This window comes from Delphinapterus leucas, chromosome 10, assembly GCF_059928025.1.
Source record: "Delphinapterus leucas isolate spDelLeu-1000000601 "Yukka" chromosome 10, BTC_Dleu_Yukka2, whole genome shotgun sequence".
NCBI lineage: Eukaryota > Metazoa > Chordata > Mammalia > Artiodactyla > Monodontidae > Delphinapterus > Delphinapterus leucas.
This window is the reverse complement of record NC_143138.1, coordinates 60,141,422-60,159,301: the sequence shown is the minus strand read 5'-3', so window position 1 is coordinate 60,159,301 and position 17,880 is coordinate 60,141,422. Positions and strand designations below refer to the sequence as shown.

General features: G+C 40.6%; 1 protein-coding gene across 11 annotated transcripts in view; it reads right to left on the bottom strand.

Moving 5' to 3' along the window:
• Positions 1-17,880, bottom strand: part of ULK4 (unc-51 like kinase 4) — a 518,222-nt gene that overhangs the window by 227,539 nt on the left and 272,803 nt on the right. For 10 of the 11 annotated variants that reach the window (XR_016394710.1, XM_089919133.1, XM_022563634.3 and 7 more), the window contains one exon: positions 14,997-15,102. The exons of the other annotated variant lie outside the window; for it this stretch is intronic. Coding sequence is in view for 9 of the 10 variants with exons in the window: in XM_089919133.1 (XP_089775259.1) it covers positions 14,997-15,102 (106 nt within the window). In the remaining variant the exon portion in view is untranslated. The remainder of the gene's footprint in view (positions 1-14,996; positions 15,103-17,880) is intronic. 11 annotated transcript variants of the gene reach the window in all.

Genomic DNA, 17,880 nt, shown 5'->3' with positions numbered 1-17,880 from the left:
CTATTTCTTTGATTCATTCAGTACAGTAAACTGTTGGTTCATATGAGTGGCAAGACAAGAAATGAAAAGATACACTTCGTAGCAATAGAAACTGAAAGAGAACCTTGCATCTTACCTCACGATTCCATTAAAGGAAAATATATCTAGTTCAATGAAGGCTTTTCCAGATACCTAGTTTTATACAGTACCCACACGCAGCACTGAAAACTAATGCTGCAGTGTGTTCTTGTCCGAGAAGGAAGATATAACCTGAGATTTAAGTTGGGATCCTTGTTTTCCCCAAGTTTTATCACAAGCCTATCTTTATCCAAGTATTAGCTTAACAGAGAAGAGTTCTCAAAGCATCTTTAAGAGAAAAGAAAAGCCAACTTGGCATCCACCTTATACTATTCTTAAATGAAGTCTGGTAATATTATCTTACTGAATAATGTCATGTCAAATTCAAGAAATGCCCACTTTATGTTCAGCTAAAGTTCAATATTTTTGAGAGCATTCATATCTTATACATTTCCCCTATATTCACTTAAAATGAGAACAATTTTTAAAACTAAGAGCTGGATTATACCTACTCATCGCATAAGAATTTACTTCAGATTCAAAACTTCATGTAGACATGTTTAAATACTCTTTGAAGCTAATAGGGGCAGTTTGTTAATGCAAAGTTTTAGTGATATCAAGGTAGTGAGAAATCAGAAAAGTTCAAGTACATGATGAAAATAACTGTTACTTAAACATACAAAAGTTTCTCAGGTGACAAGATTTTAAATTAGATTATTTGGGACTTCCCTGGCAGTCCAGTGGTTAAGATTTCGCCTTCCAATGCAGGGGGTGCAGGTTCGATCCCTGGTTGAGAAGCTAAGATCCCACATGCCTCGCGGCCAAAAAATCAAGACATAAAACAGGAGGAATATTATAACAAATTCAATAAAGACTTAAAAAAAATAAATTAGATTATTTGTGCCTTTTCTTTTAACATTAAAATGTAACCATTTTGCTAAGTGAAAGACGCCAAACACAAAGGCTTCATATTATATGATTCCATTTATATGAAATGTCCAGAATAAGCAAATTCAGAGACAGAAAGGAGTTAGTGGTTTCTGCGGGAACGAATGAATGGGAATGACTGCTAAGGAGTACGTGGGATGGTCTGAAGTCATGACAGTGTTCTAGAATTAGATAATGGAGATAGTCCCACAACTTTGTGACTACGCTAAAAAGCAATGAATTGTGCACTTTAAAATGGTGAATTTTGTGGCATGTGAATTACACCTCAATGTTTAAACCTACACATTAAACAAGTGAAATTTCACTAAATACAGAAGAGTAAAGTATTTTCTAGAAATATCTTGGAGATAACATTAAAAAAAAAAAAATCAATCCTTGGGACTTCTCTGGTGATCCAGTGTCTGAGAATCCACCTTCCAAGGCAGAGGACTCAGGTTCAATCCCTGGTCAGGGAACTAAGATCCCACATGCCACGGGGCAACTAAGCCTGTGCGCCACAACTACTGAGCCGGTGTGCTCTAGAGCCCGTGCGCCACAACTAGAGAGCCCGCGTGCCCCAACTACTGAGCCTGTGTGCTCTGGAGCCCGAGCACCACAACTAGAGAGCCCATGCACCACAACTAGAGAGCCCGCACACCTCAATGAAGAGCCACATGCTGCAACAAAGATCCTGCGTGCCGCAACTAAGACCCGATGCAGCCAAATAAATAAATAAATAAATAATTTAAAAATCAATCCTGAAAATCAGTCCTAGCTCCCCCATCACAGAATCTTTAGGCATGGAGACCACAGGAACTGCTGATAGGTAGAACAGGGCATTCAGAAAGATGAGGGTGCAGGAAACTCACGTGAGATGCTTGAGACCATTAAGGAAATTAAGCCATAGTAGTCAGGGAGTCACAGTCAGGGGCCCTTGTTTGGTGAAAGACTACCATGCTTATTTTGGTGACGTTGACCATGGCCACTGAATGCATTTAAGGATTGGGAAGACAACCCAGAACCAAGCAGAACTTTAGAAGAAACCAACTTCACTGGGGTCCACTGGAGTTACCCCAACTTAGGCAATTTGTTAATGTAAGAGTTTTCACAGCCTACCCTAGAGCTTAGCCCACAGACACGAGAGTCAAAATAACAGGTTTTTGTTTTTGTTTTAATTCACAGAGTTATAGGGTGGTTTGTAATCCAACAACAGCCAAATGAACTTGAAATAAACTCCATCTAGAATGAATAGGTATAATTGAATAAATCCCCTCAATAAAGGACAAAGTAAAGTGAACACTGAAATCAAGGAACACCAAACATTGATAGATATGTTAACAACGGATGCTATAAATAGTTACACAGGGTAGTAAAGAAATACACATGCCTCTTATCAATAGTTAGCTGAAAAAACTCAATAAAATATTTCTGGTATCTTAAATGTAAAATATTATAAGATACCAACTGCGACATTACTACAGTCTAAACTTTACTTGCATACTGGAAGGTATTTAATGCCTCCTATAAGTAACTGAAATAACAAATGTTATCTAAGGGACTCCCCTGCTGGTCCAGTGGTAAAGAATCTGTGTTCCAATGCAGGGGACAGGGGTTCGATCCCTGGTCGGGGAACTAAGATCCCACATGCTGCGGGGCAACTAATCCCATGTGCCACAACTACTGAGCCTGCACACCTCAACTAGAGAGCCTGCATGCCGCAAACTACAGAGCCCATGCGCCCTGGAGCCCACGCACCACAGCCAGAGAAGAGAAAAAACAACCCACACGCCATAACTAGAGAGAAGCTGTGTGCCGCAACGAAAGATCCCACATGCCTCAATGAAGATCCTGTGTGCTGCAAGTAAGACCCTATGCAGCGAGAGGGAGGGAGGAGGGAGGGGAGGGGGAGGGGGAGGGGAGGAAGGTGAGGGGGAAGGGGAGGAAGGGGGGAAGGGGAGGAAGGTGGGGGAAGGGGAGGAAGGTGGGGGAAGGGGAGGAAGGTGGGGGAAGGGGAGGAAGGTGGGGGAAGGGGAGGAAGGTGGGGGAAGGGGAGGAAGGTGGGGGAAGGGGAGGAAGGTGGGGGAAGGGGAGGGGAGGGGAGGGGAGGGGAGGGGAGGGGAGGGGAGGGGAGGGGAGGGGAGGGGAGGGGGAGGAAGAAGGAAGGAAACAAATGTTGTCTAAGTAGTCTCAACAGGGAAAACTAGAATCAACTAAGGTAAAAATCACAGATAAGCCAGTTTTAGTTCAAGGTAAAGAAACACTTTCTAACAATTAGAATTCTTCAAAGGATGGAGTGTGCTGCTCCTGCGGATAAAGGGCTTTCTAATTCCAGACCCATTCACACAGCAATCCCTCAGGGTGACAGCAAACAAGAGTCCGGCTCTGTGTGGGAGCTGAGTCTATACACCAAAGATTTTCCAACCTGGGTTATCATTAGCCTCACCTGGAACCGTCCTCAGTCCCACTGCTTCCCAAGCCACCGGTCTAATCTTCACAAGTCAACCAAGATAGAGGGGTAAGTAGGTAGTCAGTAATTACCAACCAATTTCCTAATCAAATTGAACTGCAGTCTAGCCATAAGTTTCCAAACAGCTTTTGACAAAAATGACTCTGTACTCCCCGAAGGCACCAGCCAGTTCTGCTGGCTTTTCCTCGTGTCTTGCCCAGTGTTTCCTCTGCTGCGGCGGCCACACTGGCCTCCCCACTGTTCCTCTGACCTGCCAGGCAGGCTCCCACCTAGGATTCACACCTACTGTTCTCTCCGCCCACCTTCCCTCAGGTTTATCCGTATGGCTGCTTCTTCACTTCCTTCCAGCTTTTACTTAACAACCATATTCACAGTGAGGCCTTCCTTGGCTCCCCAAGGTAGGATGTCGACCTCACTCCCATCCAGACACCTCATACCCCCTTTTTCTTTTTTGACTCCTTCAGTATTTATCACCGTGTAACATCTAACTTTATCTAATGTAAACTTCTTGTTTGTTTGTTTGGTTTGTTGTCTATTTTCTTCCACCAGAATGTCTGCTCCATGAGGGCAGAGGTCTTACCAGTTTCGTTCATCGACATATTCCTTACACCGAGAACAATGCCTGGCACACAAATGCTTGTTGAAAGACTGGATGATCTAGATCAGGGTGGAAAATCATCTGTTTTGTAAATAAATGTTTACTGAAACACAGTCATGTTCATCCCTTTATGTATTTATTGTCTATGGCTGTTTTTCTGCTACAAGAGCAGAACTGAGTAGTTGCAACAGATTACGGCCGACAAAGGCTAAAGTATGTAAAATCTGGCTCTTTACAGGGTAGTGTGCCAACCCCAAGTGCGCCAGTCGTGGTGTCATGTAACGCTCTGGTTCTAAATGTCTAGGTAACTGTACTAGACTAAAGATGGTCATGGATTCATTGCAGCTCTCGTCATCAAAGACGGAGCCTCTTTCCCTATCCCTAGACCCAGGCTGGCTTAGTGATTTCCTTCAGTCAATAGCATGTGATGGAAGTGACAGAAGATTCCCGAGCCCAGGCCACGAGGGCCCTTGCAGCTTCCACTCGGACTCTTCTTGAATGCTGCCACCACGGGAAAAAGCCTGAGGGTGCCTCCTTGAGGGTGAGCATCCCCCCAGCCACACAAGGCTCCACACACACACACACACACACACACACACACACACACACACACACACACACACACACACGAGTGAGTCCCGCTGACACCAGCAGAGCCCAGACTGTGCTGCTGACCCACGGAAGAGTAAGCAAATATTGTTTTAAGTCACTTCTATACTGGCAGTATTGAGCAGTAGCGACAAAGATCATATGGTCCTACAAGCCTAAAATACTTACTATCTCGGCCTTTACAGGAAGGTTTGCCAACTCCTGCTCTGCGACATCATTTTGAATGTTATTCTTAAATATAAAGGAATCTAAGAGAGCTATCAAGTACACCTTCAAAGCCCAAACAGCTCTCATAGTGATTTTCTGGTCTCTTGAGGAAACACCGATTTAGGCAGTTTTATAATAAACCTAGCAAGAAATGAGTGTTTTGATTTCTGACACACCATAAACCAACGGGGACAAACAATTTCCTTAAATGCTCCTTTGGAGGTGCTACAGTTTTTTGGCTACTGCAGTGTGTCATGTACATCCATTATGCTGACAGCTCTGCTGGTAAAACTGAAGCTGGAATTAATATCCATTATCAAAAGGTCATTGCACCGAGATGAGCCGGCAGCCCATTTTAAAATGTTAATAACTCTAACACTTTTTTCAAATATAAACAAAAGGTCTTTGTTTTTTAATTCTTTCCCTAAACGTTTCATTTAAAAATGAAAATGTTTAAGCAAAAATCCTGAATTATACAATGCAGCTGCATACTGGAGATGTGTCAATGACTCTACTTCTCAGAGTCTGCATACTTTTTGGGATGCCTACCAGGTGGCAGACGCTGTACGGAGGTCCTCATATATATTACCTACCACACCTCAATGAGTCTAAGATGCCAGTGATCAGAAGGAACAGTATTATTTTAAGTACCACTAAGAACGAAAACACGCTACCAATTACATGGCACACGCTTTATCACTTAGAACTTCGTCTTACACTCAATGCAAGTGCTCTGAGACTTATTTTGATATGGATTTTCTCATATATTGCCTTTATAATACATAAAAAAGGAAATCTAAGTAAAATTAATCGCTTGAGCTTTTCTAAAAAATTCTTCCCATTTGGAGGCTGACTCTTCTCATTTGTCAACTCGGAATCATCAACGTCCACGTTGCTCCGTAAGCTTTGTTCCATGAGAACACGGATGCAAGAGAGCACTGCAAAGCATCTCTCCTGAGGTCTCTGGGTTCACTTCCAGGGCACTCACACCCAGTCCACAAGGTTCAACACACACATGTCAGCAGCAAAAACTATATCAGGACTGCCATGTGGATAGCAATGGTTGATGTACTTATTTCAGAGATATTAAAATGGGAGGGGCAAAAAAATGGACGCCTTAGAATTCATTCTACCACTGGGTGTTAGTGTGTGGTCTGAGGATGAAACTCAGTTTGACACTGGCCTAATACAGCTCCGTAATGAAGCACCTCAAGGCAGGAATAATCATTTCTACTCCATCTGCAGTACAGCTCACTTATATTGGGGTGATTTTTTAAGGTATTAATGTTACAAGTTAACTATGTTTGGAAGAGGGAATTTAATTCTGTATGACAAGTAATGAATACATAAACCAATGATTGAGCCAGAAGTGATCCAAAATAAAAATTAACAAGAAGACTTCATTCAAGCCAACCACATACATTCAAGCCCATACGGTGGCAGATCATTAGTAACTCTTCATGTGGCCATGCTCCACTGAATCTTAATACACTCTGGGTTGGCAAACACCCAACAGCTCTTTTACCCAACTTTGGAAAAATCAGCCCACACATTTAGTAGCCAAAGAGTCTGGAAAGCAGCAGAGTATAACGGAAAGTCAGACCTGGTGTTATCTCTGGAGAATGAAATCAGACTTTCTGCAGCCACAAGGGCCTCGCCTCTCCTCCCCTCTAACCTCCCCTAGCAAGGGCCAGGAAGGAGATCCCAACCTCGGTGTACTCCTGGAATCCCACTACCCTTCCTCACCCCACCACACTTGCAGCCTGACCACCCTTCTCAGCCTTAAGACCACCTGGACTCAACACGCCCTCTGTCCCTACTCATGCTGTCACAAGAAGCTCAGGACTCCCAGTCACCCACAAATAGTATAAACAGCAAGAGGATTTGTGCATCTCCTTTCAGAGGCCACATCCCATCCCTGCCCAACCTCTGAACCCCTTCCACTGTGACATTTGGAGCTCATGGTCAGTTATCAGCTAAATCCCTCAAATCATCCACTTCTCGTCTATATGTACCTTTTATCTTCCTACTCTACCTGAAACCTGCCCCTTTTAGAGCCATGTCTCCTCAGCAGGACCTTCAAGTGATGGATACTTCTTTGTCCACTCTGTCCGCATTTAACACTGGGCCTTGGTGGTGTCGCCTCGTACCCTGTTGCTGCTTCTAGACCAGATGTTGGCAAACTTTTTCTTAAAACGCCCTGAGGAAAATGTTTTAGTCTTTGTCTCAGCTACTCAACGCTGCTATTATACGACAAAGCCAGCCATAGACAACATGCAAATGAATGGACGTATCTATATTTCAACAAGAATTTATTTGTAGAAGTAAGCAGCCAGCTGGCAGGCTATAAGGTGCTGAATCTCAGGTCAAAAGTCTGTCCCACCTACTTCCCCTCCTCCTCCTCCTCCTCAGACCACTAGATCACCCCTGCCCCCTTATTCTCCGAGCTCAACGTTACAGTAACACTACTCTTGCCATAATTATTTTTGTGATGTCCACTCCACTCCACAAAACACGGCAAGGGGCTAGATATTATGAGAACTGAAGCTTATCCAGTTGGGGAGTGGGGATAGGCTGTAAGAAGAAAAAAAACTACGAATGTAAACTGTCCCTGCGTAAATGAGGGCCCTTGACACTTAAGCTTCGTGTTAAATCCGCCTGTGCTTCTTCCGGTGCTCCAAATCTAACAGTCCTCTGAACACAAAATTTCAGTAGATGCCTTCCATCATCATAGACAATCTTTCCATGCCTGGCCTCCCAATTCCCTAAGATTCTGTCTTCTAGGATTTTTTTTCCTTTATCCTGCCTCGGCCATGCAATCCCATGCTTTCATGGGCTAGTAGCTGCAAGCTCTGGAATCTCAATTTCAGGCACCTGACTCCTCATCCACTCTCTCAGCTGGCCAATAAGGCTACTAAGAATCTTACAGGCATTATTCCACAGTATCCTGATTCTCAGCCCAACTTAGAGAGGAGAATGTTTTGAAGGATTCATGGGCAGGCTTTTTGTTTAATGGAATAAACTTCAGTAAGATTTACAGGAAACTAACAAAGTTTTTGCTAGAATTATAACGTCAGAAGAACCACCAGCTTGGATTAAAAAGGACAGGGATAATTCATTTTCAGAATGAAAAGAGGTATTGGGGCCCCCTAACTTCTATGCACAGGAATCAGGCTGAAAAACCTACTAGGCTATAAATACGGGTCATTCTTATGGAAAAGGAACAATGATTCAGATGTTTTAATAAACAATTTTAATAGTTAGCCTTTCTAGAAATTTCATCTAAGTTACCTAATTTACTGGGATATAGTTAGTTTATAGTATTCCCTTATAATCCTTCTTATTTCTATAAGGTCAGTAGTAATGACGTACCTATCTGCAAATTAGCTGATTCTTTCTTCTGCCATTTCATATCTACTGTTGAGAACCTCTCGTGAATTATTCATCTCAATTATTATACTGTTCAACTTCAGAATTTCCATTTGGTTCTTTTTTATAATGTTATCTCTTTATTGATATTCTCAACTTGTGCAGACATCATTTTCACGCTTACCCTTTAAATCTTTAGACGTGGTTTCCTATAGTTCTTTGCATGTATTGATAACAGCTGATTTAAAATCTTTGTCTAGTTAATCCAACATATGGATCTCCTCTGAAATAGTTTTATTGACTGCATTTTTCCTGTATATGGGCCATACCTTCCTATTTTTTATTTTTTTGAGCATGCTTTGTAATTGTTGATTAAAACTGGGTATCTTAGATCATATAATGTGTAAACTTTGGAAATCAGACCCCACACACACACACACCCCAACGGTTTTCAGTTACTGCTGTTTTGTTGTAGTTAGTTCAGTGACTTTCCTGTGCTAATTCTTTAAGTCTGTATTACCTGTAGTGTCAAGCCACAGAAGTCTGTGTCATTTGGCTCAGCACCCAGCTAAAGACTGGCCAGAGATTTCCTTAAATGCCTTGAATCAGTAAGTCTTCCACCTTTGCCAAGGGGCTGCGTGTGTGTTGGAGAATGCCTTCAACATTTAGGCAGTTTACAGCTCCAGCCAGAGAGCCTTCTCCTCTTCTTATAGAGACTCATCAGTTTTTCTTGAATAAACATTCCTTACATTGTTGCAAGCCTATAGTAATTTGGTAATTTCCAGAGCTCACAAAGTTTACTACCAAACTTTTTTTTTTCCAGTGTTTTTGTTACTTTCATGGCAAGATAGGTTTATGGGGGTCATCAATGTACCCATTCTGGGGGCCTGCCTAGCAAGTTTTCTTTTAAAGAATTTCAGAGAAGAGGGAAAAAAAGATATTCTTTTCTAGTTAAGCCCTGCCTTGCATATTTTATTTCTTTCTGCAGATCTGAGTTTCAGTTTTCATCTGGTATCACTTCCCTGTATCTTGAAAAGTCAATTTAACACTTACCATTAGGCAGAAAATTCCCCTTCCTTTCATTTATCTGAAATGTCCATATTTCACCTTCACTTTGAAAGGATATTTTCACTGAATATAAAAATCTAGGTTGGCAGCTTTTATTATGTCAACACTCAAGGTATTTTTCTGCTCTTCTGGCCTCTACTGCTTCTGACAAGAGATCAGCCATCATTTGTATTGCTGACCTCCTTGATGTGTCATTTTTCTCTGAACACTTTCAAAATTTTTATCTTCAATTTTCAGAAGTTTGGATACTGTGTGCTTAGGTAGTTTCTGTTTTTCGGTCTTGCTAAGGGTTTTCTTAGCTTCTTGGATCTATAAGCAAATATTTTCACCGAATGTGGGAATACTTTGGCCATTATTTATTTAAATTCTTTTTCTGCCCCATTATCCCTCTTCTGTTTCTGGGATTCCAATTACACATATGTTAGAATGCTTGATTACTGTCCCGCAGGTCACTGACGTTCTTTCATTTTTTAAAAATCTTTCTCTTTGTTCTTCAGATGGGAAAACTTTAATAATCTTTCAAGTTTAGTTACTGTTTCTTCTGCAGTTTTTAATCTGCTAAACTCCAGGGAAGTTTTCATTTCAGATATTATACTTTTTGGTTCTAGACTTCTACTTGGCTCTAGTTTTTCATAGATTCCATTTCTCTGATGAAATTCCCTACCTCTTTTCTCTTTGGCCTTGGATATATTTATAATAGCTGTTTAAAAGCCTGATCTACCATTTCACAATATATACACCTACCAAATCATCACCTTGTATACCTTCAACTTACACATTGTTGTAGTTCGGCTGCATCTTTAAAAAGCTGGAAAAAACTCTATCCAAAAAAAAAAAAAAAAAAAAAAAAAAGTGCAACACATGAAAACTGGTACAGATTCCTGGTTTTGAGTTTCTCAGAATTTGGGATGATTTTAGGAAGTACAAGAATGCCAAGACCACATGAAATCACCTTGAATAATAAAGTGAGAGCATTACTCTCCTTTCAAATCTCCTGATTGTTGAGCATCAGTTGGGTGCTAGGGTTATCTTACCTCTCTATTATTTGCTAATAAACATTTTTAACAGATAGGAAAAAAGCGCCTGATCTGGTGATTCCAACATCTGGGTTATCTTGGGCTTTGTTTGAACTGACATTTTATTATTATTATTATTATTATTTTATATCATCATCATGGGCCACATTTTCTAGCTTCTCTTTCATGTATATTAAGTTTTGGCTGTATACTTGTCACTGTGGATAATATGTTGTAGAGAGTGTGGGTTATATTGTCATCTCTTAAGTGGTATTTTGTTCTAGCAGGCAGTTAAATTCCTTGTGAACCTTTTGACCCTAAGGGATAAGTTTTATTATTTGTTAGGAAAGGTCTACAGTGGTTTAATCCTTAGTCCTAGGACATGGTCGAAACTCTATGGCAGGTCTAGAGTAGCCTTTAGTTTCAGGCTGGTGTAACTTTACTTAGGTGCATAGCAAGGTTTCTTCACCGGCTAGGATGGAATTCCTACATCTCCTATCACTGCATAATTTCTGCTATCTCAATTCAGTTCAAAAGAAGAGAGAAAACGTCCTTTTAAAAAAAAAAAAAGAAGAAGGAACATAGCAATGACACCAAAATCTAGCAAGAAACAGTATTTTTAAAAAAGAAAGAAACAGGGGCTTCCCTGGTGGCGCAGTGGTTGAGAGTCTGCCTGCTGATGCAGGGGACGCGGGTTCGTTGCCCCAGTCCGGGAAGATCCCACATGCAAAAAAAAAAAGAAAGAAAGAAACAGGAAACGAAACTAAAGACAACAATCCTACTTATAAGTAGCAATGGAAAATCCTGAATAAAAGATTAACAAAGAATTTAAGTAGCACAATTAAAGAATATTATATCACAATTAAGTGTGGTTACTGACTCAAATGCTAGGATGATTTAATATTAGGTAATCTATTAAATATAATCTGTTACGTGAATAGATCCAAGGAAAAATCATTTGCTCATTTCCAGAGATGCCAAGAAAGCATTTGACAAAAGTCATTATTTATTCTTGATTACAGAAGATAAAATTTAAATAGATAGGTACTTCTTAAACAGAACAAAGGATTCTGAGGTAATACCAAGGTATCCTCTATCTCATTCTCTTTGAATCTTGCAGTTGGACAAGAAAGAAAAAATAGAACTATAAAAGTTGAAAAGGAAGATGGTTACTAATGGTTATTATTATATAACCAGAAAGTAAACAGAATCATTTAGAAACCATTACTATGGAAAGTAATAAGAGAATTAACCTAGGAACAAAGTGAATAAATAGAAATCAAAAACACGTACTAAAAAAAATAACTGAAAACTATATTGGCAGAAAATTCCTTATTTCTAACAGCAAGCAAAAAAGGATGGGAAGGAACCTGGGAAGAGATAAACAGCAAGAAATGCATATGGCCTATATAAGGAAAACTATAAAGAAACAAAGTCAAACAAATGGGAAAACATAACATACTCTTAGGTCCCAAGACAACCAATCTCATGTGACTTGATGGAAGTACAAATTGGCATGTTACTTACAACACCTTGTCAATATCTATGGAAATTACAGAGGCATATACCCCTTGATCCAGCTATTCTAACCCCAGGAATTTACCCTATAGATAGCCCTGCTCCCGTGTGAAGGTATGCATGCATAAGGTTATTCATTGCAGAACTATCTGTAATAGCAAAAGGTTGGACATTACCCATATCCATTAGAGTACTGGTCTATTCTGACATACTCATAAAACAGAATAGGATGCTGCTGTATAAAAGAATAAATATTTCTATGCACTCGAATCCCTCAACTGTTGGCAATATTTATTACTGCTGGGAATGTACATTTTTCTTAGGGGAGGAAAAAAATACTGCCGACATTTAAATATAATGACCACACAGAAACAAAACTCTAAATTCTTGGGGGAAAAAATCAGAACAGGGACTTAATGATCTTATCCACTGACTGATCTCATTCAAGTCTTATTTTTATGAACATTCAAATGAAAGATTTTATTAATATAAAAGTAGTAGACATTATGTTTAAAATGCAACAATATTCCCAACTTGATCTACAGAATCAATGCAATCCCAATCAAAGTCCAAGCAAGTTATTTTATTAGTATCAACAAACTGATTCTAAAGATTATATGAAAAGGCAAAGACCCAGAACAGCCAACACAATATTGAGGAGAAGAACAAAGTTGAAGGACTGACGCTACCCGACTTCAAGACTTACTATAAAGCTACAGACATCAAAGACAGTGTGGTACTGGTGAAAGAATCAGCAAATAGATTAATGGAGCAGAACAGACAGCCCAGAAACAGACTCACATAAATATAGTTAAAAGATCTTTGGCAAAAGAGTAAAGGCAATACAATGGAGCAAAGACAGTCCCTTCAACAAATGGTGCTGGAACTAGACAGCAACATACACATACATACACACACACACACACAAAACCTACCTTATACCTTTCACAAAAATTAACACACACACACACAAAACCTACCTTATACCTTTCACAAAAATTAACTCAAAATGGATCAGACCTAATTGTAAAAAATTCAAAACTATAAAACTCCTAGAGGATAACATAACAAGATGACATGGGGTATAGTGATGACTTTTGAGATACAACACCACAGACAAAATCCATAAAAGAAATAACTGATAAGTTGGACTTAATTAAAATTGAAAACTTCTGCTCTGCAGAAGACAATACCAAGAGAATCAGAAGACAAGCCACAAAACTGGGTGAAAATATTTGCAAAAGACGGATCTGATAAAGGACACTTGTTCAAAATATGCAAAGAATTCCTGAAACCCAACAGTAAGAAAACAAATAACCCAATTAAAAATTAGGTTAAAGATCTTAGCAGAGATCACCAGAGAAGATATACAGATGGAAAACAAGAATATTAGAAAATGCTCCACATCATATGCCATCAGGGAAAGGCAAGTTAAAACAATGAGCTACCACTGCACACCTATCACCATGTCCAAAATCCACAATACTGACAACACAAACTGCTGGCAAGGGTGCTGAGGAACAGGACCTCTCACTCTCTGTGGGAATGCAAAACGGTACAGCCGCTTTGGAAGACAATTTAGCAGTTCCTTACAAAATCGAACAGTTAGTGTATGATTAGCAACTGCACTTCTTGGTATTTACCTAAAGGAGTTCAAAACTTAAGTCCCCATGGACCTAGAGTCTGTCATACAGAGCGAAGTAAGTCAAAGAGAAAAACAAATACCGTATGCTAACACATATATATGGAATCTAAGGGAAAAAAAAGGTCATGAAGAACATAGGGGTAAGACGGGAATAAAGACACAGACCTACTAGAGCACGGACATGAGGATATGGGAAGGGGGAGGGGGAGGTTGTGACGAGGTGAGAGAGTGGCACGGACATATATACACTACCAAGCGTAAAGGGGATAGCTAGTGGGAAGCAGCTGCGTAGCACAGGGAGATCAGCTAGGTGGTTTATTACCACCTAGAGGGGTGGGATAGGGAGGGTGGGAGGGAGGGAGACGCAGGAGGGAAGAGATATGGGAACATGTGTATAACTGATTCACTTTGTTATACAGCAGAAACTAACACACCATTGTAAAGCAATTATACTCCAATAAAGATGTTAAACAACAACAACAACAAAAAAGCTGCACACAGATATTTACAGCAGCTTTATTCAGAACTGCCAAAACCTGGAAGCAACCAAGATGTCCTTTGTTAGGTGAATGGATTAATAAACTGTGGTACATCCAGACAACGGAGAATTATTCAGCGCTAAAAGGAAATGAGCTATCAAACCATGAAAAGACATGGAGAAACCTTAAATAAACATTACTAAGTGAAAGAAGCCAATCTGAAAAGACTACCTACTGTGTGATTCTAACTTTATGACATTCTGGAAAAGGCAACACTAGGGAGACAATAAAAAGATCAGAGTTTGCGGAAGGCAGGGGTGTGAAGAGGCAGAGCACAGAGGATTTTTAGGGCAATGAAAGAAAAGACACCGTGTAATACTGTGATGATGGATATATGTCATACATTTGTCCAAACACATAGAATGTACAACACCAAGAGTGAACCCTATTGTAAACTAAGGACTCTGGGTGACTAGGATGTCAGTGTTGGTCTCTCTTTAGTAAAGAACATACCACTTTGGTGAGTGATGTTGACAATGGCGCAGGGGTTTTATGGGAAATCTCTGTACCTCCCTCTCAGTTTGGTTTTAACCCTAAAACTACTCTAAAAAAAGGAAGTCCTTAAAAAGTTTTTCATTTTAATATTACAGATATGCATCAAGTGCAACGTAAAGCCACCCTCAACTCATCCAGTCTCATTTTCCAAGGTGCTTTTGACCATATATGCTTTCATTTTGACAGGCACAAATAAGTCTAAATACTCTGCTTACACTCTATTTCTTGGTTTCTCATCTGTAAGGAGTTTGTATTGATTTTGTGCCATGAAGGACAATGAATTAACTCAGAGAATCTACCACAATCTAACGACACTTTCCATTTTTGCTGGTAATGTTATCATTATTCGTACACCTTTAAACATCTATTTTGATTGATCAACTTTAAATAGTACTTCTTGACTCTCTACTATGTAAAATGAGGAAACTTACAAATAGGCAAAATTCAACACAATCAAAGATGAAGTCTAAGAAGCATTTACCTTGTTCATAAAGGAGCTTCATATTCAGATCTTTGCAGGTGACCAGATTGTTGAGCAATGCAACCACACTTTGCATGGTGTTACCCAGAATGTTCGCCTGATGTTCCTGCAACAGATCACCACTCCATCAGAACAGTACAGAAATAGCATTACATCATAATAAAGACAAATGATCAAACGACCTCCATCCGTGCATTCTTTTACAAGGTTGAATGATTATCTTTCTGCACTTGGGTGAAGCAGACCCCTCTGTGGCAAGGGCCCATCAGTGCGTTAGGTGAGCGGGAGGCAGTACGAATCGCTCATCGCCAGCACTGCTGCATGCGGTCCCCTGCCCACGCACTGAGGGACAACCACATAGCCCTCTGTGCTTTCAAAGGGCACCAAAGGAGTCAGAGAGATCAGAGATCAAGTACGTGGAACTTAGGAAACCACATGAAAGTGATTTTGAGATCACAGAAGAAAAACTTCTGAAAGAAATATTTCTGCAGTTTGGAGAGTAAACTGCTGTTCTCCTTCTTTAGTCTTACACATTGCTGGTTACGTCGGATATGACTTACTGCATCACTGCTTCAGTGTAATAAACTACACTTGGGACCTGAAAAAGTGAATTCTGCTTTCCCTAACGCTTTGCATCATACAGCAGGGAGTAACTTTGGCCTTCATTTCTCATTGTAAAGACACAAAAGACAACTTCTTTGTAACTTTTAAGGGACCTTAAAAATAACTTGGGGCTTCCCTGGTGGCGCAGTGGTTGAGAATCCACCTGCCAATGCAGGGGACATGGGTTCGAGCCCTGGTCCGGGAAGATCCCACATGCTGCGGAGCAACTAAGTCCGTGCACCACAACTACTGAGCCTGCGCTCTAGAGCCCGTGAGCCACAACTACTGAACCCGCATCCCGCAACTACTGAAGCCCCCATGCTTACAGCCCGTGCTCCGCAACAAGAGAAGCCACAGAAATGAGAAGCCCGTGCACCTCAATGAAGAGTAGCCCCCACTCGCCACAACTAGAGAAAGCCCACGCACAGCAACGAAGACCCAACGCAGCCAAAAATAAATAAAATAAAATTTAAAAAATAACTTGCTTTAGTTTTGTTTCCTATTTACTCTTCTGAATTTTTTAAATATTAAACAACTAGCACTGATTGTGATTGAAACTATAAAATTTCAAATAGTATAAAAATAAAGTTTTTAAGCTCCAGGACTAGGGGAGGCAAGCCAGCTGCATAGAGTATAGAAAGAATGGAGGCACTCTCTCTCAGGACTGTGCCAATGCAAGCACTTGCTGGAAGTGAGTGCTTCTAGGCAGCTAGCTTGTCCCACACTAGCCCTGGCCCCGCCCCTTGGTCACTCTGTTAATAACGAGTCCTATCCTAAAGAGTTATGGGTGTATCAATTTAGTAGACTCCATCCAGACCCTTTCCTATTCATTTTCTCCCTTTCTCTCTCTCTCTCTCTCACACACACACACACACACACACACACAGAATACATGGTTTGCTCTGTTATCTAAACATAAGTTATATCATATTTATTAAGTCACTCAACAAATAACTAATGAAGACCTATTATGTATCTGTTCTAGGCACTGTTCTAGGCACCTGAGAGAACAAAACAAGGTTCCCTGTCCTCATGGAAAGAGACAACAAACAACAGGCACAGGGACTTCCCTAGTGGTCAAGTGGTTAAGACTCTGTGTTCCCAAAGCAGCAGGCCCAGGTTCGATCTCTGGTCGGGGAACTAGATCCCGCGTGCCCCAACTAGAGATTCCACATGCCACAAATAAGACCCGGAGCAGCCAAATAAATAAATACTAAAAAAAAAAAAAAAAAAAAAAAAAGCAGGCACAGTAAGTAAGTAAACTGGACTACGTGTTAGAAGATAACAAGTGCTATGGTAGAAAAAGAAAAGAGCAGAGCAGGAAAGGAGGGTTGGGAGTTCAGCAGTGAGGCTGTCCATCATTTTACATGGTGTTGTCAGGGTGGGACTCATTGAGAAGGTGTCATCTGAGTGGAAATTTTATTTTACTTTTTAAATGCTGAAGGATCTTAGAATTCTTTGGACTTAGTTTTAATAAAATTTTCTTTTGAAATAATTTTAGATTTACAGAAGAGTTGCAAAGACAGTGTAGAGAGTTTCCATATACCCTTCACCCAAATGTTCCCTATGTTAACAGCATACCCAACCAAGGTACACTGATCAAAACTCAGAAATGGGACTTCCCTGGTGGTCCAGTGGTAAAGAATCTGCCTTCCATATTTCACAGACTGAGAACAAAAAATTTCACAATTTGTATGGAAACACAAAAGACCCCGAATAGCCAAAGCAATCTTGAGAAAGAAAAACGGAGCTGGAGGAATCAGGCTCCCAGATTCAGACTATACAACAAAGCTATGGTAATCAAGACAGTATAGTACTGGCACAAAAAGAGACATATAGATCAATGGAACAGGATAGAAAGCCCAGAGATAAACCCATGCACATATGGTCACCTCATCTTTGATAAAGGAGGCAAGAATATAAAATGGAGAAAAGACAGCCTCTTCAATAAGTGGTGCTGGGAAAATTGGACAGCTACATGTAAAAGAATGAAATTAGGGCTTCGCTGGTGGCTCAGTGGTTGAGAGTCCGCCTACCCAGGCAGGGGACACGGGTTCGTGCCCCAGTCCGGGAAGATCCCACATGCCGCGGAGCGGCTGGGCCCGTGAGCCATGGCCACTGAGCCTGCGCTCCGCAACGGGAGAGGCCACAGCAGTGACAGACCCGCGTACCACAAAAACAAAAAAAAAAAGAATGAAATTAGAACACTCCCTAACACCATACACAAAAATAAAGTCAAAACGGATTAAAGACCTAAATGTAAGGTCAAACACTATCAAAC